Consider the following 22,670-nt stretch of genomic DNA (forward strand, 5'->3'; position numbering starts at 1 on the left):
GAGACTTTCGCACTTGGGCAAATATCTGGGAAATGTCCACAGATGTGTTTTTCATATGAATAATATTTGTTGTTTATGGTTTTAGGGGGGTATATTTGCTCCTTTTGTATTAGTTGCAGTGGAGGGGAATTCTTTCATTCTCAAAAGAACTGTGTGACTGTTATATTTTTTGTATAATTGAGATCCGTTGAGTTTTGGTATCCGTTTTTTTTAAAAAAAACAACAAACCAAAAAAACCCCACCACACAAAACCCAAGCAAACTGCAAGTGGTGTGGATTTAGAGTCAGTGTTGTAAAGGGATGCTTCTAGCACGTTTACTTCTCCTCTAGGGATTAAGTTGACTGTGTAGAAGCTTACTGTGCTTTAGGTCAATCTGTGAAAATGTCTAGCGTAGAACTGAAAGTTTCTGTTCACACCATTTACTCAAAATATTGTAGCCTGGATGAAATTGTTGCTGAAGTGGCCAAATGTTTTGGTAAAAGCATCTTACAAGTAGAAGATGCAATTTAATGCTTTGCACTTGATTGAGTTTCATTGTTTTCAGGTTGCTTCTGTATAGAAAGTAAATGGCAGTGCAGTTTACCTGGAACACACCCACCTGCCATGCTCTCACTCTGCTTAAAAGCATGTATATGGGGTCCATAAAGGCTTGAGTTTTTGCTGTTATTTTGGGTTGTCCCCCCTCCTTGCATTATTATTTTTTTCTTTATCCAGAGAGGGGTTAGTATTAATCAACACACAAGCAATATGACCACTTATGACATTCATTGCAAGGGTCTAAGGCTGATCATTTTACACTGAGTAAATATTTTTAAAAATATATAGAGAGGTTAAAAGGACTCTTGAAGTTTAATTTGTCTATTTACCACCATTATTCTCTGAGGTCTGTATTTTATGCATGCACCTTTTCCAGAGCATGCTTTACTGCTAATTGAACTTAACCCAAGCCCCTTTGGCTATCTTTTTTCATTCTCATTCCCATCTCTCATATTCTCGAAGAGAAAACTATACTCAGATTTCAAATTTCTTTAAAACTTTACTTTTTTTTTTTTTGACAGCACAGGTCATGTCAGTTAATGGGGTGATGGAGGACTTTGAGGGAATGGCAGAACTTTGTTCCAGAGAGCCAGGCTCCAGAAATTTTGGGGCTTCCTGCCTCTCTAGCCCATAACCACAGTAACCATTCCAGCTTACAGTACGATAGGTGCTCCTGCCACAAGTTTCCCCAACCATGGAGCATGTGGTAGCAGCTGGTACAGCTGTTCTGTTTCTGAAAAATCCTTGCTGTGGTGTCACAGCACCTGATGTGTTCTTTCCTGCCCGAGGAACATCCACAGCAGTGGATGGCATGAACCTTTCTGTGGTGTGTGCAAGCCTTGGGCTCAACTCACTCTAATGAAAGCAAGTCCTCAGCACATACTTTCCCTGTATGCCAGCTGGTGTGTCCCAGATAAGCATAGCTGCTATGCTGGTGTTTGGAGGGTGTGGGAATGTATAAAACAGTGGGGACCCATGCCACTGAGGTCACTGAACTTCTATTTGGAATTGAAATTAGGCCTGGCGTATGATACGCAATCACTGTGGACTATGTTGAATTACTGTCTTGCTTTTGTTTAACTCTTTGGGATTTACAGTCTCTTCCATGTGAGTGGCTTGCAGGCTCTGTTTTCGAAACTGCATGTTCAAATAGCTTAGGCTACTGTAGTCCTAATGGTTTATTCTGTTGCTAAGATCTCTGTCCAAAATAGCAATCCTCTGCCCAAACATAAATGGAAAAATGGCTTTATTTTGGCTACTGGTACTACCTGGAAATCCAGTAAAAGGTGAGAGATAAAAATGTCTTGATGTTCACATCGTTCCCTCTTAATGGGAAGAGCTAGCTCTGCATAGTAGCACCATGAGGTTAGAGACATGTGTGTCCTCTTGGCCTCTGCTCAAGGAGCTGAGTCTGCAGCTATTCCATGGTTCATGGTCTTTAGGAAACAATTCCAAGCACCGCCATGCTTTTGGATGATCCTAAGAGGAGCCATCACAGGCAGTTTAAACATACTCCACATATCAGTGGAGATAAGAATCGTATGATACATGGTGTCAGCAGGAATCTGTAGATCAAATAGCATTAGTGGGGTTTGACTTTTTCCTGTAGCCAGCAGGTGCTAATGCATTGAAGCCTCACTCAAGACTGTGTAAGATTTCTATATGTTTACAGCACAGCATTATGGAAGTTGAAGAATTATTGAGAAGCGCTATGATGGAATTTTGCAGTGCAGGTTAATGACGCTTCCTTGTGGATCATTCTGCAAGGAGTAGCTGATCTCTGCAGTCACTTCAGTTTGTTAACTGTAGCCACTGTTTAAAATTTTTTTTTCCTTTTCATGCACAGCAGTCTCAGCTGTTTGTGGCAGGCCAGTAGCACACGAACGCACTGCATGGCCACCTTTTGCCCTCCTCTGTCTTAGTGAGGGGCCCGTCTGCCCAGCTCCAGCATGTAGCAGAGAGGAGCATCTGGCCCTTTGTGACTGGAAACTTGCTGGGTAACTGATTCCTTATGCAGAATTAAGGATGCTGAAATAGACCCTGATGACAGCAAAGCTTTCATGAGAGGGTTCAAGAAGTTGACACTGATGCCTTAGAACAGTTGAAAAGAAATAATGACGTGGAAGTGAACTAATATAAATAATTTAATAGGAAATCTCTGTGCAGTCTCAAATACAGTACTCTTTTGTTCTGAAATATGTCAGTGTCTGGCTATTTTTGCTAGTGTTACAGAGCCAGTATAAAAAATCTAGAAAAGTTGCAAAACATTGTCACCAGCAGAATAGCAGATCTGGAGCATTTCAAAAGAACAGCAGTTTTTTCAGAGAAAGAGTAACATCAGGGGAGGGAAGGAGCACTTTATCCTTACAGGTCTTACCATTTCACCATTACCTTGTATGAGATCTTAACAGTTTGGCAGTTGACACGTTTACAACATACTGGGCAAAAGTACTGGAAATTCAGTTTCCCAGTACTGGAAAGAAAATTGAACAAGGCTAGCTTGTTATCCAAGTAACTTGAGACATAGTCCTCTAGTTAGGTTTAATGCTGTACTCATCAGAACTGATTTTTTTTTTTTTTTTAATTTTAAAAAAGGGGGGGCAGGGAGATGCTGGCTGCTACTACTAGGTGACAAAATATAAATAATCACTGACACTGTTCTACAAAAGAGTTTGGGATAGTCGCTAACATCCTTTGCTGGAGTAGTCAGGGTTATTTGAAATATTAGTTTGAAAATAAAATGAAATAAAATACAGTTGTGCACCACCTTTTTGTATGTTTACTACACTGACACATTTAAAATATTTTGTCAGGAGTTGCTTTTTCTTTGCACTGAGCATGCCTTTGTGTGTGTACATAACTGGGAGGTTTGTGTGAACAGACTTCCTGTCCTTTAGTTTTTTGAAGACTTTTGGCTTAGGTTTGTGTGGCTTAACTATGTTCTAATAAAATATTAGAATATCATATACAGTTGTCTTTCAGCAGCATGAATATTGGAACAGAGTACAGTTTTACTAGTAGACTTCATCTATAAGTTTTCTGGGTTTGAGGTAGCGTTTGTATATACGAAGTTGGGAGGCAATAGACCTAATCTTATACAAGTTTTGGTGGTTTGGGGTTTTTGGTTTGGTGGTGCCCCCCTCCCACCCCAGCCCAAGGTCTCTTCCGCTATCTGGTTGCAGTCTAATTTCCATTGTATTCACTCTGCTATAGAAACACTTAATGTCAGGAAGGAGATATTTACTGGAATACACGAGTCCAGAATTCATCATGATTCAGTGTGAAATCCGCTTGCCCTTTGCTCCCCACCCCCTCTTGAATTGGAATGAAATGTGCCTTAAACTGAAGTGAAATACGTCACATGCAGCAACAGTGGGCCCTTGCTTCGCCTCTATTCCTGGTGTGAAATCGATACACTATCTTTCCTCCTGACCTGTTCTGTGACCTCCATTGCAGCTTTCATGCTGAACAGCAATTGCTTTGAACAGTCTGGGTCTGCCACAGCTCACAAATGATTCTCAGCTTCTGTCTAAAACTGGTGCTGATAACAAAGGCTTGATTTTAAATAATGCAGTTGTAGTCATCTTCTAATTATGAATTACATGAAAGTGCCTGGTCTTCAATTATTAAACATTTTCAATAGCATGTACAGTATGTATTCAGCCAGAATAATTCCTCACTGAGAAGATGTAGGAGTTCTGTTCCTAAATGTATCTGATAAACTTTACGTTGTTATGAAAGAGGAAAAATGCAGCAAATACTTCAGAAGAATATTCATGCTATTTTTAAGTAGAAACACATTTTTCTTTGACCCTATCACTGGCTAATATGGTACAATTTCTTTTTTAAGCTAACATTTGATTTTTCAAAGGAAAAAACATATTGGATGATGCGTACATTCAAAGGAAGGGGGCTGTTCCTTGAAATAAGATGTTTTAAAGCTGTTGCAAAACTGAGCAAAACCCATAGCTTAAAAAGAAAAAAAAATCACAACAGAGAGGAAAATAAATTCTGCGTTCCATATTACTAACAAATAGGGATTCAGGAAATATCAGCATTTTAAAGATTTTATTTATTTTTGAGTGTGATTTACCAGAGGATTATTGAAAGCAAAGACGAATTGAAGATGTAATGGGCATGTATGCTTGCACCAAGAAGTCTATTGTGCTGTTAGCTAGATTACTTTAATAGCCTTTACTGGCTTTGAAATCAAGAAGCTGCATGAACTGCCGGATAAGCATTCATTTTTCCAAAATGTTGTGGTAGGAAATAGGATATCCATGGATTTCTGTTATGAAATGAACGTCTCTTAATGGAGTATTCCTCTGCCATTCTTCTCCCCAAAACAAAAATGTGACTGTAGCAATTCTGGCATCATGATCTAAGTAAAAATCAACTTTCAACATAAAATAGTTTACTAAGCAATGCTAAACCCTATAATGATAAATGTACTGTCTGGATTTCACTTATTTATGAAACTGCTTACAATGAAATTAGCAAGAGAGATAACTGCTTTATATATACATTTTAATAATACTTAACTATATTAAAAATCTGATTATTTTATTGCTCCTTTATGTATTCATTCTGGCTGTTACCAGCTTAGATTTCTTATATAATCAGAATCTGGGAAGAGAGATGTATAACAACGGTGCCTGTATAATACAAAAAACCATAAGAGTAGTTGTGAATCATTGGTGTCAGATGAAGTAGTATGTTACTGAAATAATACCTGTTTGATAAGCACTATCTGTTTGGAACGTTCCAGGGATCTTTATAGTGTTAGTTTTACCGTTACTGTCACCTTTATTTGAAGAACTTAAGGTGTGTTAAGACTTGCAACATTTCCAAAAAGTCAAGATATTACTGCAGTGTAGGTACCCAAGACATACTTATTGATGCGGTATCACTGTCTAGTAGCAGTATTAAAAACAAACAAACAAAACCCAACTAACAACTAAAATCAAACTGTTTTAAGAGTTCTCTTACAGCATGCCTAAATGGGCTTCTAAGAATCAGATAACTGAGAATCAGAAACAAAATAAACAGGTGGCGCTGCTGGGAAACTTTATTCTTCTCCCCTTCTGAGCAAATTGAAATCCTTCTTAAAAAAAGTTCTACTGCATTATTCTCAGAGGCTTTCAGTGCCACCAGCTGTTTTCTCTCCATTAATACATTTAGATTGCTTTATGTTTTCACTCAGTGTTTGCAAAGAGGTGTATATCAAAAAAAGATGCCTTTCAGAATGGGTTCAAGTCAGCAATAGGCAATGAGGAGTTTACATTTTTGAGCACTAGTTCCTGAGACCATTTATTCTTTATATGTTTACACTTTTAATGTGTGTCTTTATATATACACACACCTTTATACCTTAACATTAACATCATCCTTTTTTGACTGCTAAATGACATCTATGGTTTCCTGTACAGCTCCAGGCTTATTTTCATTAATTTTAGACTGATCTCTGTTAGTTGTAGCATGTTGCACTCTAAATGTGCATGAAGTAACATAATGCAATATATTCAGCTCAACTCAATATTAAAGAATAGGTATGTGTGCAGTAGTGTAGTTTCAAGGAAAAAAATCCCTATTCACTTATCTGCAAACAAACCCAAGCTGATATGATTGCCTATAGTGTTGCACGAGAGTTGTATTTACATACCCACATGCAAGTTGCACGTGCAAAACAGGAGGGGGAATTTTTGTTACTTAGGAGTCAATTTCCATTCAGATGTGTGTATGTAAATGGTGTGCGTGCACGTTTCTGCACAGGTAGTGCTACTGGCATAGGTTCAGCATCTGCAGAAACTTAGGCTCCAAGTAAGCAAAGGGAAACTAAGTAGCTCATATTTCCATGTTGCTCCTGCTGCTGTTTTTTCATAAACACAGTTGAATATAATCTTTCTGTGAGAGTGTATTTTGTGAGGAATTGCCACACAGTGGTTCAAGAACTGTTCTTGTCACAAGTTAAAGATCAATAATAGGGGTTTCCCATTCATAGGAATAATCCATTTAAATGGTGATTTATAAGACTGTAGAGTGCTCAAAATCTGTTTGAAGCAGCACAATAGTATGCTAACCTTAAAATGGAGAGTATTTTTCACTTTTCCTTTCATGGAATACTCCCAAACAGCATTTTCCAAACACTTGATTAAAGTTAGATTCCCTTAGCCAGAGGGGTTTTTTATTGTTGTGAATATAAGCAAGCAATACCATGTATGTTCCCTCCAATGAATTGCTGTGCAACAAGACTTGATGCTAATTCTACCTTTCCCAAAATCTGATATCAAGCAATTTATCTTTTAAATAATACTCCTGAGTACTAAACCTGAAATGTTTTGGCTTCAGCCCAAGTCCAACTTCAGGAAGCTTATTCTCAGGAGCATATTCCCTACCTCTGTAAATTTGACTGTTATAATTAATAGAATACATGTGTCAAGGTATTACTTATGAATTTTACCTGTTTACTTTTTGTTCCTGAAACAAAAACATCAAAATAACAGCATGAAGCTCATGTAAAGTTTTTGGAGGCAAATTTTTTTCCTTTTAAAAAAAAAAATAAATTTGAGAGAGGACACCTGTGAAACTGGACAAATCCCTATCCCCTAGTCTGAGGGGTTTGAAAAACTTTAATACTGACATGTAGTGGGAAAAATGTTTGCCCCTGTGTTCTGCAGAGCTCTGCATAAGACCTCCCTGCATCATGCTGTCTTAGGAGATTCTGTCAGTGGAAATGAATGAGTAGTAACTATGTGAATCCACCAGCAAAAAAGACTGTATATACTGGGGCACTGAGGACGTAGGCTTCGAACCTGTGGGGCAGGTCTTACAGCATCAGCAGCCAGGTTTGTTTTTTTTTCCCTTCATTCTGATATCAGGGAATGAAACCTACAGTCCTGTACAGGCCTTTTAGATGATGGGCTGAAGATTGCATTTAGCCCTATGTGTCTGGTTCTGCTACTGACTCTATTCTCTGGTAAAACAATGGCAAAATGGGGGTCCAAGCATTAAAAAAGAAACCAAACAAAACCAAACAAAAACCAAAACAAACAAAAACCAAAAAAACTAATACTCTGCTTATCCCAGTAACAATATGAGTAAAACTAACTTCAAAAGTTTTTTTTTGTCCACTTTACACTAAAACATTCACATTTTATTTGAAAATAAAAACAATTGCTTACAACTTCAAGGTGTGGAAGAAACCAGGATGACTCCTATGCTTGAAAAAGGTGCCTTTCTAATCTATTAGAAATTTGTTATCAAATTAATAGGAATGAGGGAAAAATGGTGTGATATTTCTGATTGTCAAAAGTTTCTAAAAACGTCCCCCATTATAAATTTTTTTGAGGGAAAATTTAATACCTTCATGAGCTTTTTAAAAAGGTAGTAAGATATGGAAGAAGCTCACTTCTGCTTTGTTTTGTAGAGATTAGAAGAAACTGTGAGGGACTTCTGAGACACCTCACTGAGCTAACAGGCAACGTAATGGCAAATGATTCGTTGCTGACAGATGAAACGTAGTGCACATTGGAAAAAACAATTTGAACTACTCATACACATTGCTGGGTTTTAAATTAACTATAACCTAGAGGAAATATGCCTGGATGTCACTGTGGGCAGCTCAGTGAAAATCTTTGCTTTAGTGTGCGACACTAAACCTAAAACCAAACAAAATGTTAAACTATATTCAGGGGTGGGGTAGAAAATAGTATTGAAAATGCATCTAATGATCCTATAGTGTAAGCATTACAAGAAAGATATTGTGGTATGTGGTATTATATCCCTTGAATAATATGTTCAGTTCTGAGCACTGTGAGAAAGACATAGCAAGAATAGAGCCACTCTGAAACAAAATTTTGTGTTTAATGTGAAGAGGCAGAAGAGATCAGGTAAGTATCAAGAGAAAAAAGATCAAAAAATGAATGCCATACAAAACATTAACAGAGATATACACTGAATGGTCCTGTTTACAATGCTTATAATAGGAGATGCAAACAGATATAAAGTAAAATTAGAAGTTGACAATTTAAGAAAACAAAAATGTACTCAACCTCCTTCCCTATGCTGTATGATTAAATATTGAATTTCATTGCTCTCTACATCCTGATATCAAAAATGTAGAAAGGTTCAGAAAGGATTTGACATCTGTTGAAGTACTGAGGACATCCAACACTTCAGCAGGGGATGGACCAAGGGTTGGGAATTCAAGACCTCACTTCACTTCTGTCTGAAACTGACCTGCTCTGTGACCTTGGGCTTCACCTCAGTCTTCCTTAACTGCAGATGTTTTCAGTTGTAAAGGACTCAGGTTGAGACTTAAAACTGTTCAACTGCTTAACTTATACAAAGGTGCTAAGCTTCCTATTTAATCAATATGGCGTTAGGTTCCTATGTAAGAATTAATTGTCCAAGTGTTTTGTGTATCTTGTCTTCTAGACAGAGGACTCCCTATGTAAAAAGAAAAAATAAACAAAAAAATCAGAAAACTTAAAAAAAATAATAATGATAGAACTATGTATGTTAAGGTAGATATGGGCCAGCTACTAACCGGATGGACTTCTGTAATAATCTTAACCTCAAGGCTGGTGTTTTTTTCAAAGCTATTCATACTTCTCTGTACTTATGAAATGCAGCAAAACATCAGACCCAAGTAGCATAATGAATATGGTAAATTGCTGCAGCCTGTGCTGCTTTATAGTATCAGTGCAGCTGGGGGGCAGGGAGAACCCAAAACAAAGACAAGCCTGGATATACAGGTCAGTTTATATAATAGTCCAGTGCCCTGGAAATGGTTTTAAGTCCTTCTAGCTACATGAGATGACCATCAGTTTCCCTAGAGGGAATTTCACCGGTAGAGGCCAACCCAGAATTTTGTGATGAGGTGACTCATACATGTAAGCCAGCCAGAGCCTTATTACATTTCTGTTCAGGTATCCTACTGCACACTGCAGTAAGGATTGGGATATACATATCATAGAATGGTTTGGGTTGGAAGGGATCTTGAAAATCATCTAGTTCCAATCGCCCTGCCATAGGCAGGGACACCTTCCACTAGACCAGGTTGCTCAAAGCCCTGTCCAACCTGGCCTTGAACACTTCCAAAAATGGGACATCCACAATTTTTTCTCTGGGCAACCTGTTCCAGTGCCTCACCACCCTCAGAGTGAAGAATTTCTTCCTTACATCTAATCTAAATATATACCGCCTTTGAGTTGGAAGCCATTAGCCCTTGTCGTATTGCTACATGTCCCTGTAGAAAGTCCCTGTCCAGCTTTCTTGTAGGCCCCCTTCAAGTACTGGACAGCTGCTATAAGGTCTCCCTGGAGCCTTCTCTTCTCCAGGCTGAACAACCCCAACTCTCTCAGCCTGCCTTCATCAGAGAGGTGCTCCAGGCCTCGGATCATTTTTGTGGCCCTTCTCCGGACTAACGGGTCCACATCCGTCTTCTGCTGGGGGCCCCAGAGCTGAAGGCAGTACTCCAGGTGTGGTCTTATGAGAGCAGAGGAGCAGGATCACCTCCCTTGACCTGCCGGTCATGCTTCTTTTGATGCAGCACAGGATATACAGCTGGCTTTCTGGGCTGTAGGCACACATCATTGGTCTCCTCAAGCAACACCCCAAGTCCTCCTCAGGGGTGCTCTCAATGCATTTTCTGTCCAGCCTATATTGATACCAGGGGTTGCCCTGACCCATGTGCAGGCCCTTGCATTTGGCCTTGTTGAACTTCATGAGGTCTGCATGGGCCCAGCTCTTAAGACTGTCAAAGTGCCTCTGGATGGCATTCCTCCCCTCCAGTGTGTTGACCGTAACACACAGCTTGGTGTTGTCGGCAAACTTGCTGAGGGTGCGCTCAATCCCACTGTCCATGTTGCTGACAAAGACGCCGGCGTCCTGGTGTTTTTGCCTGGCTTCCTCTTTGCTGGGATGCATTGCTCCTGTGCTTGGAGGAGGTGAATATTAGCCAGCTTTCTTGGGCCCCTCTTCCTTCCAGGGCTTTGTCCCATGGTACTCAATGAAGCAGATCGGTGAGGAGGCCAAAGTCTGCTCTCCTGAAGGCCAGGGTAGCGAGCTTGCTGTGCACCCCCTGCGGTGCCTCAAGGATCTTGAGCTCCTCCATTTTGCGGTCACTGCAAGTGCAGCCGTGACTGCCCTTGAGCTTCACATTCCTCACTGGCCCTTCTTTTGTGGTGAGAACAAGGTCTGGCATAGCACCTGTCGTTGCTGGCTCCTCTGTCACTTGGAGAAGGAAGTTACCATCAAGGCATTCCAGGAACCTCCCGGATTGCTTATGCCCTGCTGTGTTGTCCTTCCAACAGACATTGGCGTGGTTGAAGTTCCCCATGAGGACCGGGGCTTGTGGAGGTGAGGCTGCTCCTATGTGTCTGTAGAGGGCCTCATCAGCTTGGTGTTCCTGGATGGGCCTGTGCGTAGCAGACCCCCAGTCTAATGTCACCTGTCCCTGCCCTCCCTTTCACCCTGACCCGTAAGCCCTTGGTTGGCTCCGCATCCATCCCCAGGCAGATGGTCGTTGACATAGATGCTGATGCTCCCTCCTTGTCTCCCCTGCCTGTCCTTCTTAAAGAGCCTGTATCCTTCCATTCCAGCACTCCAGTCATAGGAGCCATTCCACCACGTCTCTCTGATGACAATAAAGTCATAGTCCTTCAGGCATGTGCACATCTCTAACATCTCTCGTTTATTCCCCATGCTACGTGCGCTTGCATAGAGGCATTTAAGTTGGGCCCCTGATGAAGCTGACTTACTCTACAGTGGCTAGAATTCACTTGTTCTGGTCTTTAGGTGCTCTCCTGCTGACCTGTGATCCTTTTCCAGGATCTGGTCATCTATTGCTGTTACTGGCATCAAACTGGTAGGAGTGGTATGGCTTGAGCTTCCTTTCCCCGTACAATTTTAAAGTCCTCTTCACTAGCTTGGCAAGCCTATGACCGAAGATGCTTTTCCCCCTTGTCTGAGAATTGGACACCATCATCCCCTAAGAGACCAGGTTTCTCAAAGAGGGTCCTATGGTCTGTGTAGACAAATCACTAGATTTTCCTCTGTTTGTTTCTAACAGTGGTCAGTTCAACAGCACAATTGTCTAGGTTCCTCTTTGGCTTATTTTCATTCATCTAGTACTCTGGTTTAGTCAGGAGGCAAACATACACATGGGTGATAAGGTACCTTTGTTTCTAGAAACAAAGGGCCATGTTGATGGTATTCTATCATACGTTTCAGTAGTGCCTCTGAGCAGTTGCCTGTTATTTCCTGCCTACAGTGATGTTCCTCAAATCTTGACCTGTTCTGTTTCAGAGAATATTGTAACACTTCTGCATCCTGCTTGGAAATAGGATGGTACAGAAAACACATTTAAATATATATGTATATTTTTTTTTCTCCTGACTCATGTACAGACTAGGGGTAGAAATGAGTGGTGATTCTAGTGCTGCTACAGCCCCTCCTTTTCTTCAAGGGATGTCAGAGACTCCCAAAGTGTCAGGCAGAAGGCCCAGGTAGATTATCCTCAGTTTTGTCTCAGCATTGGTCCAATCAACAGAATAATTATCTCTGGCTGCTTATCATTCAAGCTTCTGTCACATGATAGGAAGGAATCTTGAACCAGATCCTATGTTTTAAGGTTTAAAAAACTTAATTTTAAAAAAGAAGTATGAATATAATTATTCTGTTAAAGTTACAGATGTAGCATAAAAATAAAGTGGTTGGAGCTCATTCTGAAGCTGTCTATTCAGAAAAATGAGAGAAATAAGAAAGTAAGGAAAAAGGATATGGGGATACATACAAAGCTGAAGTAATATAGGGGAATAACTGGCCAAAGGTCAAAGCAAAGAAGAGGCAGAGAAGTTTTAATTTGGAAATTTTAAGTACATCTGAGTTCCTGGTAATTTCTTCTATTTCCAGGCTGATGTCATTTACTTTTTGGCTACGAGGTGGAAATTTGGTTTTCTTTCCTTCTGTTAAAATTCAGATGCTTATATACGCACAAAATAGAAAAGGCTAACAAAATTATTTTGTTTGTTTAAAAAAAAATTCACAGTAATTAGAAGCCTGAACCAGATTTATATAGCTTGCACCCAAGTCTTACATTTCCGAGTGACCAACTGTCTCTGAAAACTGAGGCTTGGTGCTGTCTGAATCTGGGCCTCTATATTTTTCATCCTTAAGTTTTCAGTGAAAAAAACCCTTGTTCTCTAGAAGCAAAGTTACCATGCTGATATTCGCAGGGTAAGAGCAGAGGAGTTAAGCCATTCAGAACAAATTTCTCAGATCTGAGGGAGGAAAGCTCTAAATTGTGCTATTTTTACTGATTAGGAGGTAAATTCCTGAATGCAAGAGCTTTCCTACATGGAAAATGCTTCCAGTACTAAGTCTGTGTTACTACTACAAGCTTGAAAAATTATGTTGATCTGTGCAGGTGTAGAAAAGAAGCAGAAATCAGTGGTGTGTAAGAATTACAGGGTTAAATGTAGCACCTTGATGTCTGCCAAGAATTTTCTGGGAGTTCTTAGAAGTCAGGAACAAAGTTAAAGAAAAGAAAGGTAGATCTTGCAGAATTTCTGGCTTATTTTCAAATATTTCATGGCAGAAATATTTCAGTGTCTGGAAATTAAATGACCAGGTTTAACTGTAAGAACCAGATCTGAACCTTAACCACAGTTACGCAGCCAAAAAATGGTAGGAAAAAATGTTATTCTCTACAGCCTACCCATTATCCCAAGAATGCTCAAGAACCCACAGGACTTTGAAATTGCCTTCCTGAGTAATAATGGTCAGCTGATTCCTGCCCACAAAGTCTGCAGTTACAGCACCTGATGGCTTTCCCTGTTGTCTGTGTTGTGTTCAGTGAGCTTGCATCCATACCAGAACAACAGGGAGCCTGAGACCCAGCTTTCTTAGACCAACAGCATACATATAATGCTGAGTGTCATTTGCTCTATAGCTGTTCTTCTGGACCATCCAAACATGAAGAGTGGCAAAATGCTACTATTTCTCTCTCACAAGAGAGAAAAATCACAATAGATTAATAACCACCCCAAATTATCTTCTTTTAAGAGGAAGAAGAAAGCAGCCCCTCAAATTCATCTCTGACTTGCCTTGCTAGAGTCTGCTGACAGCGAGATGTTGGGTTGGGGGCAGGGAGAAAGGCAACCAACACAATTAAAAAAGAAAAAAATCAGCCTGGATGTTTGATCTGTCTGTATTATGAGAAAGACCAATCAACTTTTTTAAAGAGGAGTAACGCTGCTACAGAAATTATGTGGACAAATTGTTAATAGTTGGTTAATTGTTCAGTATAATGGTGATATGCAATGTATATTGAAAGGGAATAAGAAGAGTAGTCTGGTTCCTAACATCTAAATACAGATGTTGCCAAATCACAGAATTTTCAATCACAATGAGAAATCAGGCCTGTATTGCACTGATACCTTTGAACTTTCATCTGTGGTAAGAGGATGGGGATATGGGACCGAAAAGCTAATCTCTCTCCAAATTTTTTTATCTGATGAAGTACTATTTTTAGTAATTGTATGGACTTCTGCTGGAAGTTAAATGGCTAATACCAATGAGAAAAATGTACATCTGTGGTGCTTGGATGTCCTTGATATAGAATCGTTAAGGTTGGAAAAGACCTCTAGGATCATTAAGTCCAACCATCAAACCAACACCACCATGTCTCCTAAGCCATGCCCTGAAGTGCCACTTCTACATGTTTTTTGAATACCTCCAGGGATGGTGATTCCACCACCTCTCTGGGCAGCCTGTTCCAATGCCTGACCACTCTTGCAGTAAAGAGATTTTTTCCTAATACCCAATCTAAACCTCCCCTGATGCAGCTTGAAGCCATTTCCTCTCATTCTATCGCTAGTGACTTGGGAGAAGAGATCAACACCCATCTTGCTACAACCTCCTTTCAGGTAGTTGTAGAGAGTGATAAGGTCACCCCTTACCCTTCTCTTCTCCAGGCTGCACAACCCCAGTTTCCTCAGCTGCTCCTCAATAAGGCCTGCTCTCCAGACCCTTCACCAGCTTCCTTGCCCTTCTCTGGACACGCTCCAGCAACTTGATGTTCTTCTTGTAGTGAGGGGCCCAAAACTGAACACAGCATTCAAGGTGCGGCCTCACCAGTGCCGAGTGCAGGGGCACAATCACTTCCCTGCTCCTGCTGGCCACACTATTCCTGATACAAGCCAGGGTGCTGTTGGCCTTCTTGGCCACCTGGGCACACTGCTGGCTCATGTCAACCGGCTGTCAACCAACTCCCTCAGGTCCTCTCCTGCTGGGCAGCTCTCCAGCCACTTTTCCCCAAGCCTGTAGCATTGCATGGGGTTTTTGTGACCAAAGTGCAGGACTAATTTCAAAGTTAATTTAAAGTCACCTTGGAGTTGGTGTAAAATATTCTTATAATCTTGAGGTGTATCTTTGCTGAAGAAAGAAATCAGATCTCTACAGAAAATGTTATTACTTAGAATTCATCCTTCCTGGCAGGATGTATATAGGGTAGTCATTTTTAGGCTTCATATTTATACTTAGAAAGAACTGTAATTCTAGGAACTGTCCTAATTCTGTGCAAGACATGCCAGTCAAGGTACTGTCTAGTATTTTTGACTCCCACAAAAAAGGGCGTTTTTCTAAAAGTAATTCACATAGGACATACTGAAATTATACAGTCTCTATCTGTATGTCAGCCTTAACCCTGAATTTTCTGTTTTTCCAATATGTTAGCTATTTACATTGCTTAATTTAATTTTTTTTAATAGTTTAATATCTTATCAGAGAAAATCAGGGTCCAGTTAGTAAAGGTTTCACTTGTACATGGAACGAAACTTCCTCAGCTTGTCATGTATCAAACTGTTATGGCTGGCAATTGTTTAAAAAAATTCATTTTGTTATGAACTAGCCTGTTTTCAACTGGGCTGTTCAGAGATGGATTGCTTTCTGGAGTTTTTGACAGGTGTAATTGTTAAGGCGTCATCTGTTCTTGTTTGCACAAAATACATTTTAGCCAACTGTAGGACTTGCCCGCTAATCTTTCTCACATCATTCCATTCTTTGCTTGCCACTAGACAAATCCCCTGTTATTTGACCAGATGGTGGAAAATCCATTCTCATGATAAGTTGCTTCTAGTTTGCATTTAGATTACCTGCAAAAATGGAACAATTTACTACTCTGCCTCTAACCATCTCTTTCCTCCTCTTTTCCCTTAGTTTGACTTCTTGTAACTAATTATTTAAATTCTGCCCTGTGAGTTAAAATTAGTCATAGCTTACACGTTCCACATGTATGTAAATGCACTTAAGTTCCACCTCGAGTTGCATGATGAATCCATCTAGAGTTTAGTGACACATAAAGATAGGAAGATGAGCTGTCTGATGTGCAAACACAGCACCTTATAATCCTTTCACATCTGAAGTGATACTTTTGAACTTTTAGGGAAAGTATACAACCTCTAAAACCCAAGGTCAGGTGTGAGAGTGCACCCACCATCATCATATTATAGCACACACACCAAGTAACAGAGGATACAAATATTAAGTGAAATATCATGTTTCATGCAGTGTTTGTAGGCATTTTGTTTGCTGTGTTTCTAGCGTTTTTGGAAGAATAACCTTCTGTACTACACAGTTAGATATAACCTAAAACTCATTTTTGCCTTTATGAAGTGGGAACTGCTTATATGAGAATAGGTGTGTTTGCTTCTCAAACCAGTCAAAACTCAACTAAAATTGGGGTGAGCTAAACAGTGCAAATTGATCAGACTCAAATACTCTTCAGTGCTCTAATTTTTAATATGGAGAAAAATACAAAAAATCCATTTCAAAGCATCAAATAGAACAAGAATAAACAGTACCCAGAGTAAATAGCCAATATACAGTTTTATCTTGAGCTAAATCAATTTTGTATGTGGAACCTGAGAGAGAGAGTATATCTGCTGATATAATGTGCTGAAAACAAGTTAGCAAAATTAATTCAGTGAAGATTGTCTAAATTTCTTTTTTTTTTGGGGGGGGGTAGTCCTGACCAAGACTGATTGTCTTGGTAAACTTTTTTTGGATCCTAACCAGTAATTCTTGCTACTTGTTTTAGTTTTGTGGGTTTGTTGTTGTTGAGTGGTGGTTTGGCTTGCTTGTTGTTGTTGCTGCTGCTGTTTGGTTGGGGTTTTTTGGTTTTTTTTTTTTGTTGTTGTTAAGGAATGCTGAATAAGCTGTTCTGTGAGGTAGTCTTAAGTTCTGACCCATTTCTGACCCACAGCCTCATAGTTATCACATGATAATTAACTGTAAATGTGTAAATGTAAGTCTATTAAATGACAGCTGAAGTACAGAGGGCAAACGGGTGTGATGGTGCTAGGCAGCTTCTAAATACATAAAATACAAACATAGTCTTTATTTAGCTTAAAAGTCCATTTATGGAAATACACTCACAGTGCTAAAATGAACCTTAGCAATAGGAGACAAATATCATACAAAAAAATACAGGATTTTTTTTTTTAGAGCATTGTTCTAGGTGGTAGCTGCGTAGTTAAAAACCTGGTGTGCCCTTAGAAATGTATTCCACAGTGTCTCAGGACTGCGTGCTTTTTCAGGTTAAGCACAATAGGCCCCATTCTGTGCTAATGTAGATGCCACGCAATCCCAGTGAAGTCAGTGGGATTTTAGGAGATTTACATTGATGTCTTATTTGGCTCAGAGTTTTGGGATATGATTTTTTAACTATTATTATTTCTGTTGCAGCAGAGGGGAAATGGAGGAGAATACAATAACTCTTTAAACAACATTGTTAGCAAGCATTGGGTAAGAGCTTGGTCCAAAAACGGTCATAGGATCTTTGCTCCTGAAGTGGAAACCAGCCCTATACAGTACAAAGGAAGATTTATTTCCATCAGACTGGGTTCCACAGCAGCTTCTATGTTTTGTAGAGCTTCATATATTGCTGAGTTTAAAACAAAAAACAACAAAACCCACACTCTCCATGCTCCCACACTCAAAAAAAAAAAAAAAAAGTTCCATATTCTAATTTTTTCCCTGTCTTCCCTCACGGCACCTAATTCTGGCTAGATGTAAAATAGGATTGTGATTCACAGTGCAAAACTCTGATCCTGGCTTGAATTACAGAATGCCTGAGGTTGGAAGGGACTACTTGTCCAACCCCTCTGGGTTGGAGAAGCAGGGTTACCTGGAGTGGGTTGCCCAGGACTATGGCCAGGTGGGTGTTGACTATCTCAATGAGTGGAGACTCTACAACACTTCTAGGCAACCTGTTCCAGTGCTCCATCACCCTGCAGTAAAAAAATGTTTGCTGATGTTCAGATAGAGCCTCCTGTGTTCCAGTTAGCCTGTCATCCATTTGAAAAAAAGAGCAAGGACTGCCCTTATCTTAAAAACTAAACCAAACAAAAGCTAGCTGACAGGTATTCTATGCTATCTTGGTGCAGTGAATACTTATTTAGGACCTATTTCATTACAAGGGTGTTCAAACCCCCATCTTCCACTTCCCAGAAGAATGCCACAACTACTTCATAATAAAGGTTTTCTGGAGTGAGCCATATTCTACTCCACTTGTTTAACTACTCAAGTAATGGCAATAATCAGTATTACTATTCAAGGTTCATTTGGCCAGAGAACCAGTGGAAAGAAGAGCATAATTCTGAAGCCTTGTGATGAGGGCACTCGTCTGGGAAGGATTCTGATAGTTTTGCAAGGACTGCTTATGCATTTTTGAATGACTCTTAATATAACATGCTCTCACTGGCTCCCTTTCTTTTGCCCAATGAATCCTGAAATTTGGTTTTGTTTTGTGGTTGTGTGTTGGTGGTTGTATGGTGTGGGGTTTTTTTGTGTGGGTTTTTTTGTTTTTTGTTTGGTTTTTTTTTTTTGTAAAATAGTACCATTGCTCTAGCAGGAGCAGTTAACATGCCCTGTGCTTTAGAATAGTTGTTATCAAGGAGTCTGTGGTAATCTTTGGAGCTGTGGGGACATATGTTTGAACCTTCTCTGGCTGAAAGGCAGGGAAAGCCTAGCTCTCCCATGTGTTTGCCAAAGCTGAGTGAAAACAGACATCTCTTAGCCTCTTTTTTTTAAAAAAAAAAAAAAAAAAGGGGGGGGGGTGTGGGGAGGTTAAAGTTGGAGCATGGATCAGCCAATGTGATGGCACACTGAACATTTTGAGGCTTGAATTCGCTTTGATGTAGGTATTTCCGGCTGGCCCATAGTGAAGCATTTGTGAGTCTCAGGCACAAACAACATAAACCCAGAAGATAATTTCTTCTCTTTTTACTAGCTTGCATGGTTCTGTGCAGATAGCACTTGTGTTGTGAATCCCATTTTGAGATACTTCGCTTTCCTCATACACTGTGTATGGTGTTTAGGCATCTAACTTAAAGGCCCTAGGTATCACAATAAACAAGGGATCGCCAGAGAGACTTAACTGGTGGATGCAGGAATATCCCAGGATTCGGAGGTTTTTGGTCCTGCCTTCACCACGTAGCTGTCTCCTCCCTCCTGCGTGTGGGTTCCCATGGGCCAAAAACAGTGCTGGGGCATGCTCAGACCAGGTTTCCAACATAAATGAGTAAGGGACTAGGGCTGTTAACACATGAAATGGTGTGCACTTGCCACTCTCTGTAGGTGCAGTCTTATTGAGGAAGGCCCTCAGTTTCCATAGTACATAACTTTCCATTTTCTTGTAAAGCTTGTTCCTGGATAATGATACTAACGTGTTTTTTCCTCAAACCTCCAGTCTCAAATTACAGTTGAAACAAATATGTAGTTTTAAAAAACAAGACTAGCTTAGAGCTATATAGATATAATAGTGTAAAAATAATAATAATAAAAAATGATCCTATATTGTCAAGAGTATGTATTTTATAAAAATTCACAGCCTAAAATTCTACATTTGAAAAATTTGTAAAATTTCTCAAATAACTTATGCTTACTCTAGGCTTCCTCTAGTGAACTACCATTATCTTAAGAGACAAAGGTATTAATTTGTGGAAGATACAAAAGCATCTAAAATGTGTGTTTATTCCAGAGAAGAGGGAGGGAAAAAGAAAAGAAAATTAGTGGGTACTGTTTTGTGTGCAATTCCCAAGTATATTTTAAAAACAACATTGAATTTTTATAGCCAAATTATATTTTCTGCTAACAGGGAGTTGGGGAGGGATGAAGAATAAAATGATTGACAAATCTTATAGGGCCTGATTTTACAAGATGCTGCGCACCTCCTGATTGCTGCCAATCACTTTCATTTTCTTTCAGTCCATCTGAGAACATATGGCATTATTCAGATGGTGCTGAGCACCTTCAATCACATTCTTCATAATGCCACAACATCCTCATTCTGTGCAAATGTGAGAATTGCTGTTGTCATTTTAAATTGGAGGGTTGTTTGGTCTTTGTCTGGACAGACTCCCGGCTGATATAAGTGGATGTTCTGCCTGAGGAAGGATTGCAACAGTAAACAACAAATAATCAATTTTATAAGTGCTATTGTATATACACAGACTATATGAAGTATCAATTCGGTTCATAAAATTCTTTACCTTTTTCACTTTTATTTGATGGGGAAAAAAATACTGTTCTTGTGGAGAACTGAAGTTTAGTTTACTCTCAGTGCAAATTTTGAAAAGTAGAAACTCTGGATGTTATGTTCACAAGGCAGTTGATTTAAAGAGATCAGAAAGGTGTTTAATTTGAAAATAAAATTTTTTAAAAAATCAATTTCAACATACTGATTTGTCCTGCATTACAGTTACCTGTAGAGAACCTCTAGTCATGTCTATCTGTTTTTGATGCCTCTACAGAATAACTGTCCAGCATCCTCTGCCCAACCAATCAGAATGTAGGAAAATCTACCGATATGACGGAATCTACTGTGAATCTACCTACCAGAAGTATGTTGAAATCTGTGTGAGTCTTGCCTCTAGCTCGTGCATTTAGTGCTCGTGCTCTCCCGCTATTCAGAAATTACACATGTTGAAACAGTACACTTCTACTTGCGTGCAAAACCTCTAGAGCAGGGACAGAGATGTGTTGTTTAATTCTTTGGGATTGTGCTCTAAAAGCTAAAAAGCAAATAAAAACCCCTATGACTTCACTAAATCTCTTAGATATGCTTCTGTACAGTGCAATAAACAAGAATATATACACTAGAAAATCTAGGCAAAATGTATTGCACAGGTGCTTCACATCTTAGGGATTTGAAAGGTGTGATATGTATAAATTAGCTGTCACTTTTTTTCAGTCGTGTAATGGAATGATGAGTTGTAATTTGCATAATCCTTTAAGAAGTCAAATTATACTGTCATGTAGCAGACTTAACATGCTAGCTAGGATTTCATAGCTTTGCAGCTAATTAGTATGTACCTTACAGGACAGTTAAATTGAAGTTGAGTCCTCTTGCTTTGCAGTCATCTGCCTTTGTCCGTTGCCCTAACAGAGCCCGCTTTTGTGCGTAACTCAAGATCGTTCCTGGTGCTTCTGACAAAAGTGCTATTACTGTGGGCAGGCAAATGCAATGTGCTTGACTTTTGTTACTGTTGCAATTAGTGAAGTTTCTATTTTACTGTAGTAAGGATTTAATAACCTATTTCTACACAGAATTAAAAAGTATATATTTGACGGGTATCTTGTAGATGATTTTGTATTAATATATTGCAAATGCATTATGAATTTGCTGTTATCTCACTGGATTTTTTGAAACTGCTTTCTGTCACTTAATGTTTCCTTTTCATGCTCCAACTATATTCTTGTTTTGTATCCTCATGTTATAATCTTGTGTATAACAGATTTCACATTCTAAAAACCCCTTAACTTCTAAAAATCAATTGTACTTGCGTTGCAACAAAATGTTTCTTTGGCAAGGCAGTCATGCATGTTATAATTTTTTTAGGTCATATTCTCTCATCTACTCTTTTGATTCCATAACCTGCTGTTTGTTTCCTTAATCTTTTCTTTTAGTAATAGGTACAACCACATCAGTAAAAGCTGTTACTTCAGTATAAATGAAGAGTATCATTTTGGTTTACAGAAGTGAGAGGGAAAGGGAAATCTAGATTTATCAATATAGTTACAGCATCAGTGTAACTTGGCAAGCCAAAATGAAAATCTGACCTCTTGCTTGGCTTTTTTGTGAATGACTACTTTTGGTGCGAGATAGGATTTATTCAAGATTTTACATTGACTTTACAAATATTTCTTGCACTTTTTGAACTTTTGATGGGTTTCCCTTCTACCTCTCTAAATAATAGTGTCCAGAGTAGCTGAAGCAGTCTAGGTCTGGCACGGTTTTACATGTCACCATATAACTTAACTTTAGTGGTTTTAATTATCTTGTAACTTCAGTAGGCGCAAAAATGCATTCATTTGTTTAAATGTGAAGCAGATTTGTTGTGTACTATTTATATCAGTTTTTAAAACAACTTCAAGAATTTGAAACTTTTGTGGAAATAAGAAAACTTGGCACAGTTTCTCAAGAGTGTTAAATACAGCGACAGCTTCACTCTGAATGCTGCAAAAGAGTTTATCTTAATTTTTGAAATTAGGTAGAATTTATAGTAAGTATAGTTAAAAACAGCTAGCTGTGCTGACTACAAAATGGAATAGTAGATATTCACTTCTAAGTAGGTATACAGTTGCAAATAGGCATTGGCCAAATAGCTTTTCAAAAAAAAGGCAAAATGAAAAAATCAGACTGGTGATGAAACAGTGTTGATTTTAACATCTCTTTTGTCATATCTGAAATGTGAATTTTAAAGTATTATAGCCTAGTTCATCTCACTTGTAAAAAGCATGGATTACTTTGGAAAACTAACAGCTATGCAGAAAATACAGAGTACTCTTGGATTAGTGAAATTTTTTGTTGGTACTTTCCAGCCTATTTAAGTTCTATGAGGCATTTTTTCTGTCTTGTTCCCAATGGAAGTTTTTGGTACTTTTCCGTACTGTAATTTGTTTCCAAGGATATAACAAGCTACTGAAAACTTCTCACTAATCAAGACCAAAGAAAATATCAAGCTATTTTCATGATACTTCTGAAGCTTATACTTTAGTGCTACGTGACATGTGAATATCTGGTACTAGGTGTTTATGTGGATCTCTTATACAGGCTCAGTCTCCC

The 22,670-nt window shown here is 39.1% G+C and overlaps 1 protein-coding gene across 2 annotated transcripts in view; it reads left to right on the forward strand.

The window, feature by feature from the left end:
* NPAS3 (neuronal PAS domain protein 3) overlaps window positions 1-22,670 on the forward strand; it is a 628,153-nt gene that overhangs the window by 66,538 nt on the left and 538,945 nt on the right. The window contains exon 2 of one of the 2 annotated variants that reach the window (XM_075103333.1): window positions 20,356-20,445. The exons of the other annotated variant lie outside the window; for it this stretch is intronic. Within the exon in view, the coding sequence (XP_074959434.1) occupies window positions 20,356-20,445 (90 nt within the window). The remainder of the gene's footprint in view (window positions 1-20,355; window positions 20,446-22,670) is intronic. 2 annotated transcript variants of the gene reach the window in all.

Source organism: Phalacrocorax aristotelis, chromosome 9, assembly GCF_949628215.1.
Source record: "Phalacrocorax aristotelis chromosome 9, bGulAri2.1, whole genome shotgun sequence".
Classification (NCBI taxonomy): Eukaryota; Metazoa; Chordata; class Aves; order Suliformes; family Phalacrocoracidae; genus Phalacrocorax; species Phalacrocorax aristotelis.